We start from the raw sequence: 21,526 nt of genomic DNA, 5'->3' as shown, positions 1-21,526 counted from the left end.
CAGCATAGTGATTTGCTCAAAGGCAAACAAAATATTTTAAGTTCATTAGACCACATTCATTCTGTGTCAGAAACCTATGCTGTGTCAACTATTTAATCACAATCCAAATTTAGAGCTGAATCTAGCTTGAATGTTGTGTCCATACTTGCCCCAACCGTTCAGGGTTCAACCTCTGCGGTCGTATAAAGCTGCGCCCTGCGGAGCATCTGGTTTAAGTAAAATATATCTTATATCAATATAAATGTTATATATATTATGTATTCTGTATTTGTACATCAAGATAGTTTTTGTTATACGGCCTCAAAATTTTTGCAATCGTATATTGCTATCACATTGTCCACGCTGTAACATTGTGTAACTGTCAGCATCGTCTGAAGACACTTGGTTTCTAGACAATAACTTTAGTTTAAGTGAATAGAAATCTGTGAATTTAAACACAAGGTTTATAACCCAGAAGGAAGGTTGAGATTGATTTTGGGGGTTGTGATCCTAACAGTTTAGGAATAAAGGCCAAAATGGGGCCCAAATAAGCATTTTTCTAGTTTCCAGACAATATTTTATGGAACGGTGTATGGATCTCTCTGAAATCATATACCACAAGGTTCTATATCAGACAGAGATGGTTAGGGTTGGCTTTTGGGGGGTTATAATGGCTCAAAGTGTTTAGGAATTAAGAGCAAAAAAGGATTAAAATTCGCAACAGCATGTTGTATTGCACAATAGCAAAAATTTGAATACATTAAATTCAAATCATATGACTAAATCTAAGTTCTATGACTACAATTATTCTGTGCCAGAAACCTATTATGTGTCAAATATTTAATTATAATCTAAATTCAGACATGTATGATGTCAAGCGCGAATATTGTGTACATTTTTGCCCCAACTATTCAGGTTTGGACCTCTGTGGTCGTATCCAACTGCGCTCGGCGCAGCAATTAATTCAATCTGCTCTGTCAGCGATATGGTCAGGTGTTTGAGAAAAATATTCTGTTGTGGAAAATTGCATTTGCCTCACAATGCCAATAGTTTAAAAAGAAATGAAATGTTTCTGTGCCTGCAAACATTTATAATACTTTTTGTGTGTGATTAAGGACCAGCATTCAATTTTCAATTGCCTGCCATGGGACAGGCACATATTGAATGTGGCAAGGTTAAACATGTTTACTGGCACCAAACGTTTCCCCTAACCTGGGTCACTGCTGTAACAGTACAACATAAGAACAAACAAAAAAATCATTTGAAAAGCTATCAAGCGATTTGCACATGTATGTTACAGGAAAGAACAATGATTAATTGAAAAGACCCGAAATGGACAGAAAAAAAAACAAATAATGAACAGAAAGAGCATTAAATATAATTGAGATATATATATTGTTATTGATTATTCATAATAAGTGAATGGATCATTCAAACTTTAACTTAGGAGATAACTGTATTGAAATTAAAGCTTGGCCTTTGTAAAACCTAGATTTTAATGTCGCAAATTGAGTTTTCCTAGTGACGTGAAACTGCATAGATTCCGTCTCCCCAACTGTATTTGGAATGAAAAAATGTTGATGCTAAAAGATATTGATAATCAGTAAAACAGAAATCCCCTTTTTCACAGCACAGTACAACATACCACTAACAATATTTCTAACTTTTTTGGCAGGCACCTGAATATGTGACATGGTTTAATTTTGACATAGTTGCAAAGGCAAGACTTTAATATACTGTTTCTGGTGGCGGCGATGGCTTTAACAATGTATTAATTTGTAATTATGTAGGTTTCAGAGTAACCATTATCAGCATTGGCAACTCTCATTTTTATTTAAATTATTTGGACTTGACCCTAAGTCATGGTCTATTATGATCATAGAAAAACATGCAGTAAAAAATCAACATGCAATAAAAAGAGCACAGGAAAAGCACTAAAACTCTGGAATTACAGTCATGTGACAGTATAAAACAAAAATAGAAAAACAAACCAATAATAATTTTAGATTCTGATGAAGGTAAATCAAGAAAAGTGCTTATGACCAATCAAATTTAAGATTTTTTTTTTTTTTTTTTTTATATAAATTGCCAATAAATTAAGGTAATCGACAAATTAAACATTTTTTTATCTTATCTTTGAAAATCGTGTTAATAAAAACATGAAAAAGTATTGACAAAAACTGTAAACAGTAAAAGTGATCAGCAATACATGAATATATATACCAACATACCGAAATCACCATAACGGCTTAAACCATGAACTTAAAAAAATCAAAAAATCAGAAGGTGTGGTATGATTGCAAATTTGTAATGAGACTACTATCAGTCAGAGATCAATTGACGTAAAAGCTAGCCAGTATCTATACATATAGGTCACCTGATACAGTCTTCAGCAATGAGAAAAACCAACACCACATTGCAAGGATTGCATTACACATCATTTCATGTTGTGTTTATTATCTTAAGATCTGCTAAATACAAGAAATATAATCATAACTGAACCATCAATTGTCTCCATATTAATAGTTACTGTCTTTTACTGAAAATGTTCATGAACTTAAACTGTGTTTTATAGATATTCTCTAATTTTAATAAGCAAAATGCACATAAAGGAGATTAAAAAAAATCAGAACAGATATAATACTGGTCAACATGGTCAACCAGCATCAAATTGACCTGTTCAGACATTTTAACCTGTTAAATTCAGTTATATCTTATTTTGTAGAAAATTTACCAGATATCATAGTGTTTTCTTCATAAATAAAGGCAACAGTAGTATACCGCTGTTCAAACTCATAAATCCATGGACAAAAAAAAAAATCGGGGTAACAAACTAAAACTGAGGGAAACGCATTAAATATAAGAGGAGAACAACGACACAACACTACAATGTAACACACACAGAAACGGACCAAGCATCAGACAAAATCCCACGAGAAAAACAAATATAACATCAAAACCAAATACATGAATTTGGGATAGACAAGTACCGTGACACGCCTTATCGCAATGTGAATTTACACTCAAAATTAAGAGAAAACATACGACGCAACGTTAAAATGTAACACACACAGAAACGAACTATAATATATAAGATGGACAACAACCAAGATTTAAGCCAAATTGAATGCAATATATTATTGTCATGATTGTCACATAGCAAATAATTATGATTAAGAAATTGTACTTTGTAGTAAAGATCTTTTGCTTCATAGAATTCTGTCAACAGTAAGAAAAGGAATAAAGTAGACTTAACTATGGCATCTCTTTCTGTAGAGGAAGAAAACTATGTTCGAATGAGTTTGTTATTAACAGGAATTTCTCCTCGTGCAGCCAGAACTTTCTTTGATAGTGAATTTGCTCCAGCATGTTTAGATTCTACAATAAAGAAGGGGTATAACAAATTGTTTGACTTAAAAAATAAGAATAGAATCAACCAATCACAGTGGAACCTTCTGTATCCCAGATTTCCTGGTAAGTAAAGGATTTTTTATTTCATTCTTCAATGTATCCGTTTCCTAGATACCCAGAAAGTATACACACAACTGCATGCTTTATCATGTTCATATATATATTGTTTATAGCCAAACTTTCTGTTCCGAAATATTGAAAAATGCAGTCAGTAAGTCCGTCTGGCATGTGTCAATTCCGTCCATCCGCCCATACATCCCTTAATTGGTTTCAGTTCTCTTACTTTACTTTACCTGAATAAAATGCTATGAAACATAATTATACACAATGCTTATTACCACAAAAATAATTATAAGATAACTACAAAACCCACAGCATGTTTGAATTTTGGTGGCATCACGTTTACTGTTCTAGAGTTATCATAGTTATGCCTCTTTAGGAATGGATTATTTTGTTTCTGCTCTATTAACTTAATTTGCCTCAACCAAATGCTTATTACCACCAAACCACATGAAATTCAAATTTGGATAACGTTACATTTATTGTTCTTGAGTTATGCCCCCTATTTATAAAGTATATATATATATATATTGTATGCTTCTAAAAATAGGTTAGCATCCTGCAATTATACTGAAGAGATGAATAGATGATCATTTCGGTACACTAAAAATAAATACTATGTGTATTGTATCATAGATCCTTGTTTAATTCCTACAAGAGGTAACACCTCCCGAAACGAAAGCTTATTTTTATAAGCTAGAGTTAGAGGAGGGGATAAAGTCTCTGCGCAATGCTAGGCGGTGTTGTCGTAGAAGTTAGAAAATATATACATATATATAAAACGTCTGAATAATAGTCAACGATTTTTCCCACGAGGGCGCTGGATCGTTACAAGTAACAATTTAAATTGCTTAATTTTTTGAGGGATGTATAAGTACCAAGCCACATTCAACTAGTTTACCTTAGTCAAAATTTATTATTATATTTTAACGACCATTTGTTTTGAACATCGCAGACTCTGATGTAACTACTCTACCGTTGTCAAATCTGAAATATTTACAAATTTAGACCGTTCAGTACTGTTTAATATTTGGAATTCTTATTGACGCAATCATTCTTGTAACATCATAATTGTCGATACCGTTAAAGCTTTACAATTGTGCTAGTTCATATCGCACATTATTATTTTTTTTTAATTTAAAGCATGTTGTAATTAGTCATATGGTCCGAGACCACAATTATTTCATAGTGCATTTCTTTTAGATAATAAATTAAAATTAAAAAAATCCCACCTGCGCTTTCTCAATGAAATTTTTACAGTGTGTTGTACTACTTTTGGGACAAAATATATCAAAATTATAGAAAACTTCATCGGCTCTAACTCAAAATATGGACAATTTTATGTTTAGGGCGTCTTGAAATCTTTTGACAGCTTCCGAAGTGCTAATTTTCAACCTTTTTCAGCTGGACCAAATCACTACTTTCCTTTAAAATTTTGAACCCAAATTTTTTTTACTGTGTAATTTCACCCCCCTTCATGCAATTTGAGGCATTAAACATGGAGAAATAAATTTGGAAGGGGTATGAAAATTAATGGCAAGTAAAATATAACCCACTGTCAACACTAGGGACTATATTTGTTGAACAACAGAAATCAAGGGACGACAATTGTGGTCTCGGACCATATAAACTATTTCGTGTTTAACACATTTTTTAGAATTGTGCAAGCGTCTTACCTGATGTTCGGTTTGACTTTTGTATTGTATAAATTTCAATATTGTTACAGCTTAATCTAAGTAGACTGATAAATGATTCATTATAAACATCACAATCATATATACCGATGAAGGATATCTGTTATCCGAAATATTTATAAATAATTACATTTATAGTTCCTTTTTATGTTATTGGTGTTGTTGTGTACACTTTTTAGGCGTTTATATATATATATATATATATTTGTTTTACATGCACATGTATAACAATTGCGTTTTTTATCTAACGCAATCTTATGTTTGAACGTTGTTTTCAATTTATACTTTTTTATATTTTTACGTTAGGGCTTGTATCATATTTTCCCTCCGATTATATCATCATTTTTGTAATCTGTTCATCCTAATGACTCTTTAAAATTCAAGAGTCTATCCTAAATTGAGGTAAATTGAACGGCCTACCAAATACTGTTTTAATCCATAACACCAGTAAAAAAGCATTAATTTGTCGATATCAGGATATGGTGTACCAATTTTTGCACCTCACGTTTGTGGTATAACATCTTTGCTCCAAGTTTACTGTTTTCTGTTTGGTATTAAATTGATATTAAGATCCATTTTCTTACATCTTGTGCTCAATTAATTTGGCAATCGTCAATGGCAGTCAGTAGGATTTAAGAACATCAGTTGTTCGACCTGCTAGTCACAGCCTTTGTGTTAAATACTCTACTGTTGTCAAATTTGAAATATTATACATGCTTAGAACGGTAAATGCTGTGTATTGGGAATGTATTTCCATGCAGTTGTTGTAACATCTTAACTGTTGTAACCTGTGGCTATTACTCTGTCATTTAATATATATTATATAATAATAAGCAAGACTAAATTGAAAACAACGTTCAAACATATGAATGCATTGGATAAAAAACTGCAATTTTTATACGTGTGCATGCAAACCAAATGTCTTGGTAGAGAGGTCTAAATACAGCACAGACAACATTTTTCAAAAGACCAAATATAAATAAGAAAAAAAGAACATTTTAACAAATTCATTTGACTAGCAGGTCGAACAACTGATGTTCTTAAACCCTGCTGACTGTCATTGGTGATTGCCCAATAAAACTAGCACCAGATGTAACAAAATGGATCTAATTATTATTTTAATATCAGAAAACAATTAATTTGTGGAAAAGATGGTATACCGCAAACATGAGGTGTATTTATTTTGTACACCATACCCGGATTTTGACAATTAATGTCTCTTCAGCAGGTTCGGTGATGTTAGGAATCAAAACAGTATTTGGATGGCCATAGTTTATCTCAATTAAGGATATCTCAATTAACATGATTAAGGATAGACTCTTAAATTTTGAAAAAGTGGAAAAAAGATAAACCGGAAGGCAAATACAATACAAGCCCAAATGAAAAAGTATAAACAAGTCTAAACTGAAAACAATAGTCAAATAAATAGTGGTTATATATTGTACTTTTAGTCAAGACAGTTAAATTTATGATCCTTTGAATCGCTTATTTACAACTACAATCAATGAACTTTCTATACAATTTTTGATAAGAATATTCCCAAGAATTGATTTTGCTAAAAATATATTATTGAACAGACTTACTATTTGCTTTTAATTTTATAATCTTTATTATCTTATATCATATATACATTTCCTAGATGTTCCAGATTCTAAAACTTTTGATTTGACTTTGATGATACTATTACTGAGGAATTTGACTCCAATAACCCCTCCTCTTTGTGGATTTGAATGTCTACCTTCTGCAATGGAAACCACACCAGCTGCAGACTTAGCTAGGATCAAACACTACAGGAATTACCTGGCTCATCTGGATGATGGCAAACTAGACACAGGGTTCTTCAATACTGCTTGGGAAGATATAACTAATGTATGTATATATATTTTCTGTATTTATACTGAAGAGATGAGTAGTTGTCATTCCTGTACCTTATTTTGTGTATAGAAGGTTTGTAAGGTGTACATGTCCAACTGGCAGGTTTCATCTGACCTTGACCATATTTTCATGTTCAGTGGTTATAGTTGAGTTTTTCTGTTTAACTTGTTTTTCTAGTGCTATATGCAATAGGTCTAGACTACTATTTTTTTGTGTATGGAATGATTGTATGATGTACATGTCCAACTGGCAGGTGTCATCAGACCTTGACCTCACAGTTATACAGACTTTTTTCTAAACGCCTTCATATATTGGGTTGATTTTTGTATGTGAGTTAAGAATGATGAGTTACAGATCAAGTTCAAGTTTCGTTTTGCTCTGCTCATGTTTGCTGAAGTTACGGTTTTTGGACTTCAATAAATTGATGAAAATCACAGTTATATGTTTTTTTTAAACCCTTTCAGATATTGGTCTGATTTGTGGTATGTGAGTTAAACATGATTAGTTACAGATCTATCAAGTTTTAGTTTTGTTTTGCTTTGCTAATTTTTGCTGAAATTACTGGTTTTGGACGTTGTTAAATTGTTGAAAATAACAGTTATATTTTTTCCTGAATGCCTTCAGATATATATTGGGCTGATTTTTGGTATGCAAGTTAACCACACATGTGATGAGTAACAGATCAAGTTTAAGTTTCGTTCCCTCCACTGATTTTTATCAAAATTAAGGGTTTAAGACTTTGAAACTTGTTGAAAGTCACAAGTACATCATACAGACTTTTTTCTATACACCATCAGATTTTGAGCTGATTTTTGATATGTAAGACTACCATCATGTTTGTGTCCACATGTGTTGTTGAAATTGCAGATTTTTCAACTTGTTTGAGACGGGGTCATTCGTGTCGTTCCGACACATCTAGTCTTGTATTAAAATTACAATCACTTTGAATTGTGCCAAGTATTTCAATGAATGGTGTATAAGTATGATTACAAATCCATAGTACTTAACCAAGGTGATTGCAGTCTATCAGATTTGTTTGAACTGTTAGCTAGATAATTGCCATGATCATTGGTTATTATTAAGACTAAGGCCACACCAATTTAATTTTTTGTTCTACGGATTTTTGGACTCCAAAATTTGGGGCGAGCGAGCGATTTGAAAATTTTAATAAAAAAGTATTTAATTTGCAAATTTATGAGGCGAAGCTTGAAAAGTAAGGCGAGCGATTATAATTTTTTTTTGTAAACATAAAATAGTAGGTTTTGACAATATTAAAGCTTGATTTATCACTTGTACTTTGACATTTCTTAAAATTCTGAAGTATTTTTTCCCTGTTCACCAAGAAATAATTAAATCTGGTCTATGTATGTGTGACTGACAATGAGACAATTCTCCATCCAAGTCATAATCAGTTTGGGGACAACCCCTTAATGTTATAAATATCCTTTTTACATGTTTTATGAGGGATCAATATAAGTTATAATATATTTGTTTGTACAAAAGGGCACATATTTTCTCAAAGAACTATATATCTATCTGGTATTAAATGGTCAAAACATGCCCAAGAATTGTGTAATATTCCTGGACTTTAACCATGTTAACAAATTTTCTTTAACAGTATAATATTATTCAAAATAAGTGGACCCCTCTTTTAGAAAAAGTTGTTTAAAATATGATGTAACTCTCCTCTTTTTGAGTACAAAATTCTAAGTTTTCAAAGGTTTTGTATAGAAGAACTATACAAATCCTTGGTAGTTCTATTTTCTTTTCTACATCAGTAAAATGACCCCTTGTCTGGGGGAGGGTTGTTCTCAACCTGATAAAAACAAACACAGGTCAAAGTACGGCCTTTTACACAGGGCTTTGATACAGACCAAACAGCAGGGTATAAAGGACCCCAAAATTACTAGCTTACACAATTCGAACAGGAAAACCAACGATCTAATTTATATATCATGTATATCCAAACGGGAAAATACCAATTAACAACATCAACAAACGATAACTGCTGAACGACAGGCCCCTCAATCAATCAGGACAGGTGCATAAACATGCAGCGGCTATGGATAGTTTTGTTCGCCAGCATACAATATAATTGCAGTTGAAGGCAAATCCTTCAGAAGTTCTTTGTACTTTATTCTAACAACGAACATTTTTGATAGGGAATATAAGTAAGGGGGAAAGTAACCAATTTTTTGTTCTTTACAGGTATTTCCGACGCTGTTATAAATTTATACGGAGCACTCCCGCTTTGGATAAATAGGTTTCATGCTGAAACAAATATTCTCACAGATATTTACAAAGTGTGGTGGGGGTGCTTTTATGTTTAAAATTTTATATAGGTTAGACTGTGATTTTAAAAACAAATGTTGATATCTTTTTATAATATTTACAAAAAAAAAACGATGCGGGAAATGGACATGATTACATTTCCGGATGCCGGAAGCGGGAATATAAAAAAAATAAAAAAATTCTGTTTTGAAAAAAATAGGTACGGGCGGGTCCGTCGAACAAGGAATCAAATTGGTGTGGCCTAAGTATAACAAGACTGTCTTTTGAACCTGCAATATTTTTTCAAGTTACCAAGAATGATTAAAGGGAAATAACTCTTAAATAACTCAAAATTCACATTGCATAATTTACAGACCATAGATAGATTAGGTGGGCAGCAAATGAAGCAGGAGTGTGATCATCTGAACACCAAACCATTAGATCAAACCAACCAAGAAATAATGATGGACATTAAACATTCCAATAATGAAATCCGGGAACTGAAAGAATCATTTGAAAGTCTGAAGCTGTCACATACTGATATGATAAAATTCCATGAGACGTTACAGGATGACCATAGGAAAGTAACAACCGAGTTGGAAATATTGAAGACTTCTCAAAAGGATACTGTGCCTTGGAACATAAGAGGTAAACAGTTTGAGGGGACTTTGGGGGGGGGGGGGCAGAGGGGGTACATCTCATTATATTTGGAGATCAGGTTTTAATTGATTCCTGTGAATGTGATTAACCATCTCAATTGTTGATAGGTTGATTTTTTGGCTAGAGCTTAGAAAAGGAGGTCATGTTAATAATGTTTGGGATACGATTGCTTTTAAGCAATCTGTAGATTTATACCATTGCCTCAGGGCTATGCCCTCACGTCAACCGTTTTATTCTAAACATCAAGGAACATCTCAGATTCTTGAGTTTGTCTTGCTTTCAATGGTATAAAAAACAAAAGGATTGAATTTAAACAACTGTCCTATAATGATCTTCTCATAATCTTCATGTTTTGATATTTCCCTTGACTTGTATGCGTGGTTTTAACAACACAGAAAATCAGAATTAAGCAGTATTTATATTTAGTGTTTTTATAAATTTAGAAACACGTCAGAGGGAATTCCCCATAACATGCGAGAGTTCTCTGAATTCCGATTGATAAATATATTTCTGTCATATAAGAACTGGAGTGGAGTTTTCTTATATGTCACCGTTATCAAACTGATATTTGATATTGTACTTCCATAAAGAAATGTAGGTCGCTTAATTAACATTTAATATACGTCCTTGCTACAAATCACAAGTCTAGGGTTTGTTAAGGTAATTATGCGCATGGGTATAGTTTTCTTGAATTGAAGGGGTATCAGATTGAATGGTTGCTCTGGATTCCCCACTCCATTGATTAATTTAAAACTCACGGGATCCTTTCTATGTCTGTCTGCTACTGAGGGTGATTGTTGTTGCATAATTTTAAATCATATGCATCATTTAAATTAAAAAAAATGTAGGCCACAACGTAAAGGTGTAACTAGGACACTCCTGCAGCCAAAATGGAGTCTTCCATGTTATCGCTTCGAGTTGTCTCCCTTCTGTAAGTAACTTTCGTCAAACGGCGATACCTCGAGAAAAATTAACTCGTTCTGTCGATAGACGTCGTATTATATTAAAACCGATCGCAACTTAAACAGAGGAATGTGTACGGAAAGGAGTCATGCCCACTGACCCAAAGGAAATTAAATATTTAAAGAATTAGGAATGGGATTCCACCTAGAATTCACATAGGAAAATAGGTGATAAGGTACGAAGCGAAATACCTTCTCTCACTCTCAATGACTGCTCTGGAAAGTAAACTTGGAATTGATAGTACAAAAATAAAACACAATAAGTACATTGTTCATACACTTGTATCGAGAATTGGCTATTTTTAAAGTTGAATAACTATTCAAATTACGTAAATTACCTGATCGTGATCCAAAGGTCAATAATTGACACGACTTGTCTCTCTTGTACTAAATATTCCTCATACAGTGCACCATTTCTCCTGGTAATTTCTCGTAAGTACTTAAATTAGTTTAGGCATTTATATTTTACGAGCATTTTACACGTGCAGTTGAATTATTTTTGAAAATAATACTCATACATGTATCAATAAAAACAATGGCAATCGTATCCCTCAGAGCAAACTGCTCTTTGATTGTTTGAAGTTATCAACATGATATGTCAGGTGAGTAGTTTGGGATGCTAGATATCAATTCTGGGAAGTCATCTTAAGACCTTTCAATGAAAGAAGTCAACAGGGAGATAAATTTGATAGCATGAAATGTCAGAGGTATTAACAGTGAGGTCAGGTTGATATCTTGAATATGAATATGTAAAGGATTCTTGGTTGGTTAGAGGTAGAAAACTTTAGATGTTCAAATTAATCTGAATATCTAGTCTGGCAATGTTGTTATCTAAAAAGTATTTTGCTTCAGCTTTTTGAGGCTGTTTGTACCTTTATGGTTTTACATACATGTAGCCCAATATTTTTAACTTTTCTGGTAGATGCTTGATTTGTAACTTTCTCATTACATGGCCTCCCTCGTACCTCGTCATCTGTTTACTTTCAAAAAAATATTATCCTTTATCAGAGTGATTCCTTTAAACATGTTTAATGACGATTTTGTTTACCCTCTTTATACGACTGCAAAAATTAAAAATTTTTTGGTCGTATATTGGTATCACGTTGGCGTGGTCGTCGTCGTCGTCCGAAGACATATGGTTTTTGCACTATAACTTTAGTGTAAGTAAATAGAAATCTATGAAATTTAAACACAAGGTTGATGACCACAAAAGGAAGGTTGGGATTGATATTGGGAGTTTCGGTCCGAACAGTTTAGGAATAAGGGGCCAAAAAAGGGCCAAACGAAGCATTATTCTTGGTTTTCGCACATTAATTTTAGTATAAGTGAATAGAAATCAATGAAATTGAAACACAAGGTTTATGACCACAAGAGGAAGGTTGGGATTTGTTTTGGGAGTTGAGGTCACAACAGTTTAGGAATTAGGGGCCAAAAAGGGCCCAAATAAGCATTTTCTTGGTTTTCGCACTATAACTTTAGTTTAAGTAAATAGAAATCTATGAAATTTTGACATAAGGTTTATGACCACAAATAAGCATTTTTCTTGGTTTTCGCACCATAACTTTAGTATACAAGCTTAAGTAAATATAAATCTAAGTAATTAAAACACAAAGGTTTATGACCATAAAAGGAAGGTTGGGATTGATTTTGGGAGTTTTGGTCCTAACAGTTTAGGAATAAGGGACCCAAAGGATCCAAAATTAAACTTTGTTTGAATTCAGCAAAAATTGAATAATTGGGGTTCTTTGATATGCCGAATTTAACTGTGTATGTAGATTCTTAATTTTTGGCCCCATTTTAAATTGGTCTACATTAAGGTCCAAAGGGTCCAAAATTAAACATAGTTTGCTTTTAACAAAAATTGAATCCTTGGGATTCTTTGATATGCTAAATCTAAACATGTACTTAGATTTTTTATAATTGGCCCAGTTTTCAAGTTGGTCCAAATCGTGGTCCAATATTAAACTTTGTTTGATTTCATCAAAAATTGAATCCTTGGGCTTCTTTGATATGCTGAATCTAAACATGTAGTTAGATTTTTTATGATTGGTCCAGTTTTCAAGTTGGTCCAAATCGTTGTCCTAAATTAAACTTTGTTTGATATCAACAAAAATTGAATCCTTGGGGTTCTTTGATATGCTGAATCTAAACATGTATTTAGATTTTTATTATAGGCCCACTTTTCAAGTTGGTCCAAATTGGGGTCCAAAATTAAACTTTTATTTCAACAAAAATTGTATATATGGGGTTCTTTGATATATGCTTAATCTAACCATGTATTTGGATTTTTGATGTTTGGGCCTGGTTATCAAATTGGTCCACATTGAGGTCTAAAGGGTCCAAAATTTAACTTTATTTGATTTCATCAAAAATTGAATTCTTTGGGTTCTTTGATATGCTGAATCTAACCATGTATTTTGATTTTGGATATTGGACCATAATAGGTAATGTCCAATATAAAATTGAAAGTTTTTGGGGAAAGACGGCTTCAAGCCGTCAATCCCCTATGGGGTTGACCAGAGTGACATTCCCTCACATCATTCATTTTGTTTTTATAGTGTGGAAAACCCCCCAACAAATCTTACTGAAATTGATGAGAGGGAGACACACAAATGAATAGTTTGACTTTAAACACTTTTTTTTATACATTTCCCTTGTTTCTCACGAAATTATCGTATCTTGAGCTCTCCTTTACACTATTTAGGTTCCTTTTACAATCCGGAAAAATCAGTATGACGAGATATTCTAAATATATCCAACCTTCATTGCATTTTATAGTGACGTCATTGTTGGAATGCCACACTACGCAGAAGCAGGGATATCCTTCACTGGTTACTTATAAATCATTCTCAGAGATCGTGCACTAATTAAAAATAGGTATTTGTTAAATTTAAACATAGTAATGTGTGCTGTAGATGATTCAAACATCAACATGCAATACTTTAATTTGTAGGTTAACAACTTTCAAAGTAAACAAAGATCGTGGGGATACATGAGATAGGGGAGATCAACGATTTTTTAATTTTTTTCTGTAAAATTCTGTTTTGAGAATCTTCCTCCAATTCAGGAGCACCTCAATTGATTAGTAATTATCCACTAAAATAAAAGTTAATGTATCTGAACACTTAAAATGTGACATTTCATTTGATATTTGATTGGTAGTCTTCCATTTAAACTAAATCTTTGTGTACCAACATAATCATTGTAATGGTAAAAATAAATTGAGTTAAATTAAAAATGTTGCATTTTGTTGTGTGTACCTATTTATTCATGAAATTTAGAAATATTTCAAAATGTAGGATTTGGAAACAAGCTTCACACAGTTTACATCAATCATATTGTTTTTTTTTTATTAGTACCTGTATCCCTGTGATGAGAGTTGTAACTGGGAACTTTATCAATGGAAATCTAAAGCTGAATAGATTTTTCAGTCCAAACTTTCTTAAGAAAAAACTTTAAAATCTTAGAGTACTGTCACAAAAAAAAATGAAAAATGGTCCTAGCCTGCAGTTCAGTGGTACACAATTAAGATTTCCAAAAATATTGTAGTTGTTGTTAAAGGGAAATTCCGCGATTTTTTACTTATCATCTAATTATGTTCATCTCAACATAAAAAACACATTTGCAAATTTTTAAATTTATATTCCTACTAATAACGGAGAAAATCAAGTATTTGTAACTTTTTTGGTTGAATTCTCGAGTGGGTCGTGACGTTTTAGACCGATTTGTTGAATTCTGGGAAAAAATAAAATCTGTTTAACTCTTATTGTTTATCGACAATATACGTAATTAAAAGCGCACAGCTGACGAATGGTCGTAGTTATTAACCACAATATAAGAATGAACGAAAATGAATATGCATATACCGTTTTGTATTGATTAAATTAAACTCCTATAAACATGATAAAAGTATCTCTAGTAAATGTTTTCGAATAAATTTCATTAATTATTGTTGAGATTTTTTTCATAAAATATTTATTGAACATTTTTACGGATATTGAACTGAAAATAATTCAGTTCTATTTACCGTTATTGTTTTGATAATAATTTCAATGCAACTAATGTGTGAGCAGAGTGTGTATATTATTTTGTAAAGGTCACTGTATATTTCTCGGCTTGAGGTCAATTCGTTTACCTTGTAGCTATTTAGCCGCAGGTGTGAGTTCAAGCGTACACAGGTATGAATGTTGTTATTTGGAAAGGATAAACAGAAAGGATTAGAAAGAGTGTGCTGTACACTAAGATTTAATACACGATGAGAATAAAGATACAATAATTAAATTGTGTAAATTAATTGAAAATAAAATTCAGAATCGTAATTCCGAAAGTGTATAAAAATAAAAGGAAACAATTTTGTATTACTTTCTTAGCGGCAATTGGCGTAAAGATTCAAATATGAAGTAAAAAATAGTAGTTTTAATCTTTAATAAAAACTAAATGCAATATTACCCAATTTGATATACCATTGCACATCTGTTTGATATCATTGACTTGACCGGAATTTCTTAACTTGTATTCAAGTCTGGCTGTGTTTAAATGCTAATAAAACTATCGCAATTTTAAAGTTTTTAATTGAAAACAAATACAACATACAACATGCATGATTTTTTTTAGTTTCTTTTTAACATTTCATTCTTACATAATTAAGACCGTGCGAGGGCTGAAAAGCCAGTCAAGGTCGTTAAACACTTCCATATATATACACAATTAAATTCATTTGACAATCATTTACACGAACTTTTGTGAAAAGAATACCAATTAACTAAGCTAAAGCATTATTTTTTTTGAGGATTTTTGTACATTTTTTTTTTAAATTCTATGATAATATGTGTGCAATGTTGAACATGATAGCCGTCATTAATACAAATAAGTAATACAGTAGTTGTAATAAAACTTATATTTTAGTCAAGCCTATAAACTGATATTGACGAATTTAGAATAGTTCGTTCATACATCGTTGTTCTTGAAACAATCATTATTAGTATACATGTAAGTTTCCGGACGTAGCTCCAGAGAAAGCAGACTAGTAGCGTTTCGTTCGTTTGTTGGGAAGGGAGAGGAAATGCAACCACTTGTACAGATAAACGACAGAATTACCATACAAGCATTTATAGTAAACACAATCAGAAAGAGTTTCCATCGTTGGACGGGGAATATGAAGGCTTCCAAGAATTAAAAGGTGCAATGACATGTCTAACTCTGAACAGTTAGAAAACGGACTATCGACATCGACCGCTTGTTCATGATATTTGAAACTGCATGCATATATACGTATACGTTTATCATAGTGATGAGTTCTTGCGTCGGACAAAAACTAAATTCCTTCATGGTTATATCTTACCATACGTTTATATTGGTTTGTAAGGTGATTACTCAAAATCGTTATTTGAAAATCCTGTTTGTGAGACGTAGATTCATTTCAATACAGAAATTTCGTCTATATATTAAGTTTCACAAGTGTATAACACGGAGAATCTGAAGGTACATTACTCCCATTTTGTTTGGGTGTGAACCATCGATGTTTACAGCAATATCAAAGAATAAGATGATGATGGTAGAAAGAACTATGGGCGTCATGTGACAAATATTACATTCATATCGGACCATGAGTTGTCAATCTGTATGAAAAGATTTCCAATACAACCATATTATTGAGAAGGAAGGAATGTTTACATGCTATACTCTCGTACTAGTATTACAGGGTTCTTGTGGCGTTCACCTTAGACACATATCTTTTTAACGATGTTTAAAAAAAAAGACAGAACCAATTTAATGTCATATTTCCCTATTTTTTAAATATAACTAAAAGTCTTTTATCTGACAAGAATATCCCTATTTAGCGGACAAGTAATTTTTTTTTCTGTTATTGAATACCAAGAAAGAAAATAAATCCCGAAATTAATTTGAAACTTTGATACTCAATAGTTTCCCAGCAAAATATTCACATCCCTTGGGGATAATTAGTGTTCGTCCAGTGACATATATAACAATTGTGATGACGAATTCCTTCCTTTGTTCGAGAACAATTTTATTGAAATATAAATCTGTGATTTTACTATGTCAACAACTTCAATGAACCAAAGCAAAAGTTATACATCGACCTGTATTTAAATCAAATTGGTTCTCTTTTTCTTCTTCTTCGTCTATCGACATTCGATGATTACATACTGTTGGCATACGTGGACTGGTCTATAATATTTACAAAACTTTTACCCCAATTTATTCAAAATATATGTTTTTTTCTTATGTTAAATGTATACATGTATATATTTTAAATTGCGCTATAGTTCGTAACTTTCTACCCAGTCGTATAAACTAATCGTCGACAAGTGCGTACATTTTTTAAAATCAATATTTCTGGTATGTTCCAATCTGTCCTTCACTATTGACAATGAGTATATATTACATTTTCCCAAATTCACCCTGGGAAAAAATATTTAAATAGATTTTAATTTCATCAAATCTTATTTTTTGGTATTATTTATATTTTTATGAATAATATTCTTTACACCAGAAATGTTATTTATAAACAAGCGTATGAGTTTAGTAATGACAAGTAAGACAGAGTTGTATATTATACATCTGGTAGTTCAAAATGGAAAGTTATAAGTTATCGGCCGTGTACAATGATCAATACCTGCAGAAGTGAAACGATGCATGAACTTGCAAGCCCGACAGGAAATCGCTTGAATACCTGGACGTGTCACCTCACACCCCTCACAATACCTTTGAAAGTAATACCTTTAGCCATGCTGGTGATCAGATGAGGGAAGATCAGAATTTATTTGAAAAAGGTTTATTACTTTAAAGAATTATGAACAAATTAGATTTTCGAAAAAACAATTTTCACGGAACACTTATTTATGATTTCAACTTTGACTTTTTACCTAATTTCAATATCAAAAGTTTAAAAACAACAGACCATGGTAATTACTAAAAAAAAGAATATTTTCCGTATCAAGTTAGTTAGTCGGATAAAACAACCGTACGATTGACAAGATATCGATACGCAATTACGACTACATCGGTTACTGAAGTTTTGTTCCTTTTTGGTTTATAGACATATCGTTGTTATAAATCGGGAAAGAAGACAAAATGGCCGAACGCAGAGAATTGATACTCTAAATTTAAAATCGATGGTGATCGCTTATATAGCGGGATAAAACTTTAATATCTATGAATTTGAGCATTCTTATACAGAATGAACATAATATCAATTTTTGATTTTTTTGCGAAGTTTCCCTTTAAATGACAGAATTCAGTTGAATTTTAGATTTTCGAAAAAAACAATTTTCACGGAACACTTATTTATGATTTCAACTTTGACTTTTTACCTAATTTCAATAGCAACAGTTTAAAAACAACAGACCCTGGTAATTTAAAAAAAAAAGAATTTTTTTAAAATTACCATGGTCTGTTGTTTTTAAACTGTTGATATTGAAATTAGGTAAAAAGTCAAAGTTGAAATCATAAATAAGTGTTCCGTGAAAATTGTTTTTTCGAAAATCTAATTTGTTCATAATTCTTTACCCATACTTGCCCCAACTGTTCATGGTTCGGCCTATGCGGTCGTATAAAGCTGCGCCCTGCGGAGCATATGGTTTATGTTTGGGTAACAATTAAAGAAATTAGAGAGACAATGTAAACAGAAATTATTAGCACAACCAGATCAACAAAACAGAGATTTTTGTCATAAATTCTATTTTAGTCTATTGGAGTGTCCATTGTTATGATTGTTGAAGACGCATATCAACCTTGATGTTGGTGAGCAACACAGGGTCTTTTTTCACCTGTAGTTTGTAAAGGCTGCCATTTGTCAATTTTTTTGTATTGTGTATCAATCAAACATAAAATGAAATTAAGGATCTAATGTAATGGGAACAATATTGAAAAGAGAAAAACTATTAACAGCAAAATTATGTCATTGTTTGTTATTGTAAAATTAAAAATAATTCAACACTATATGCAAACTCACAACATTCAAACACAAAATCAATAATGACAAGAATAAATGTTTAAGAAGGTTATAGAAATAATCTTGAGAACATTGCATGATTTACAAGAAACAAATTATACACACTGATGTTATACAGCAATCAGCTGATTATTCCTGTAATGGAAATTCAATGATGAACTGCTGTGGATTCAGTTATTTTCGTGGGTACCAATTAATGTTGATTGACGAAATCTTTCAATTTCATTGATATTTAATGTTGTTGTTTTGCCAAAGTCTGCATTCAACACATGCAACTTTGTATCCCACAGATTTTAATGAATCCACAATATATTATCCAAATATTTCTTTGTTAGTAAAGATAAAATATTTCTTTTTCTATATTTCAGCAAGAATTATTGATACACTTAAAGATTGGAAGGAAAATGATGATACAATGTTTATAAATACAAGAGCTGCCCAGTATGTACTCGAATGTATCAAGGAAAACAGGTGTGTAACTATTACCGCTAGTTCTGGTGTAGGGAAGACAGCAACTATTAGACATGTAGCTCTACGAATGGCAGAAGAAGGATATGATGTTCTTATAGTGTCAGAGCCAGGAGACATTCTAAGGTTTTACAATCCAAATAAGAAAACATTGTTTCTTGTTGATGATTTGTGTGGAAACTTTTCACTTGACCAGAGTGACATAAAAAGTTGGGAACCATTCATGGAAGATATAAAACAACATCTTAATAAAAAACAAACAAAAATACTTGCAGCATGTCGGTTACAAGTGTACCAAGATGAAAAGTTTGATTCTTTATCAGTTTTTAAATCATGTGTATGTAACATTTTATGTAAAAACATTTGCTTGTCAAAAACTGAAAAAAAATCAATAGCTAAGTTGTATCTCAATGCAAAAGCATCTGAGATAGGTGACTTGTATGATATTTATGATTGTTTTCCTCTTTTATGTAAATTGTATCATGATAATCCTGAACTTATTATAGCAGATTTCTTTCAAAATCCTTTTTCAATTTATGAAGCAGAAATTGACAAGTTTCTAAAGAAAGGGCATTACGCTAAATACTGTGCTTTGGCTTTATGTGTCATGTTTAACAATAAATTAAAGGAAGAAATGTTGACAGAACAAGTGAATGAAGAAACCAGGATTATCATTGAAAACACATGTGAGGCATGCAAATTAGACAAGGGAACATCAAGACTTGTATTACAGGATGAACTTGACTTACTCACACATACATTCATAAAGAAAGAAAACAATGTATACAAAATTCTACATGATAAAATATTTGACTTTCTTGTTAAGATCTAGGCCACACCAATTTAATTTTTTGTTCTACGGATTTTTGGACTCCAAAATTTGGGGCGAGCGAGCGATTTGAAAATTTTAATAAAAAAGTATTTAATTTGCAAATTTATGAGGCGAAGCTTGAAAAGTAAGGCGAGCGATTATAATTTTTTTTTGTAAACATAAAATAGTAGGTTTTGACAATATTAAAGCTTGATTTATCACTTGTACTTTGACATTTCTTAAAATTCTGAAGTATTTTTTCCCTGTTCACCAAGAAATAATTAAATCTGGTCTATGTATGTGTGACTGACAATGAGACAATTCTCCATCCAAGTCATAATCAGTTTGGGGACAACCCCTTAATGTTATAAATATCCTTTTTACATGTTTTATGAGGGATCAATATAAGTTATAATATATTTGTTTGTACAAAAGGGCACATATTTTCTCAAAGAACTATATATCTATCTGGTATTAAATGGTCAAAACATGCCCAAGAATTGTGTAATATTCCTGGACTTTAACCATGTTAACAAATTTTCTTTAACAGTATAATATTATTCAAAATAAGTGGACCCCTCTTTTAGAAAAAGTTGTTTAAAATATGATGTAACTCTCCTCTTTTTGAGTACAAAATTCTAAGTTTTCAAAGGTTTTGTATAGAAGAACTATACAAATCCTTGGTAGTTCTATTTTCTTTTCTACATCAGTAAAATGACCCCTTGTCTGGGGGAGGGTTGTTCTCAACCTGATAAAAACAAACACAGGTCAAAGTACGGCCTTTTACACAGGGCTTTGATACAGACCAAACAGCAGGGTATAAAGGACCCCAAAATTACTAGCTTACACAATTCGAACAGGAAAACCAACGATCTAATTTATATATCATGTATATCCAAACGGGAAAATACCAATTAACAACATCAACAAACGATAACTGCTGAACGACAGGCCCCTCAATCAATCAGGACAGGTGCATAAACATGCAGCGGCTATGGATAGTTTTGTTCGCCAGCATACAATATAATTGCAGTTGAAGGCAAATCCTTCAGAAGTTCTTTGTACTTTATTCTAACAACGAACATTTTTGATAGGGAATATAAGTAAGGGGGAAAGTAACCAATTTTTTGTTCTTTACAGGTATTTCCGACGCTGTTATAAATTTATACGGAGCACTCCCGCTTTGGATAAATAGGTTTCATGCTGAAACAAATATTCTCACAGATATTTACAAAGTGTGGTGGGGGTGCTTTTATGTTTAAAATTTTATATAGGTTAGACTGTGATTTTAAAAACAAATGTTGATATCTTTTTATAATATTTACAAAAAAAAAACGATGCGGGAAATGGACATGATTAC

At 32.0% G+C, this 21,526-nt stretch overlaps 1 protein-coding gene across 1 annotated transcript; it reads left to right on the top strand.

The window, feature by feature from the left end:
• The first annotated feature begins 2,082 nt into the window (after window positions 1-2,082).
• LOC139525033 (uncharacterized) lies at window positions 2,083-20,187 on the top strand. Its single transcript, XM_071320211.1, has 4 exons — window positions 2,083-3,453; window positions 6,784-7,013; window positions 9,665-9,938; window positions 19,256-20,187. Exons 1-4 carry the CDS (start codon window positions 3,237-3,239, stop codon window positions 20,185-20,187), a joined length of 1,653 nt encoding a protein of 550 aa, XP_071176312.1. The 5' UTR covers window positions 2,083-3,236.
• The last annotated feature ends 1,339 nt before the right edge of the window (window positions 20,188-21,526 follow it).

The sequence above is a fragment of the Mytilus edulis genome, chromosome 5 (genome assembly GCF_963676685.1).
Source record: "Mytilus edulis chromosome 5, xbMytEdul2.2, whole genome shotgun sequence".
NCBI classification, from domain to species: domain Eukaryota; kingdom Metazoa; phylum Mollusca; class Bivalvia; order Mytilida; family Mytilidae; genus Mytilus; species Mytilus edulis.
The sequence above is the reverse complement of the archived record's forward strand: the minus strand, read 5'-3'. Positions and strand labels throughout refer to the sequence as shown.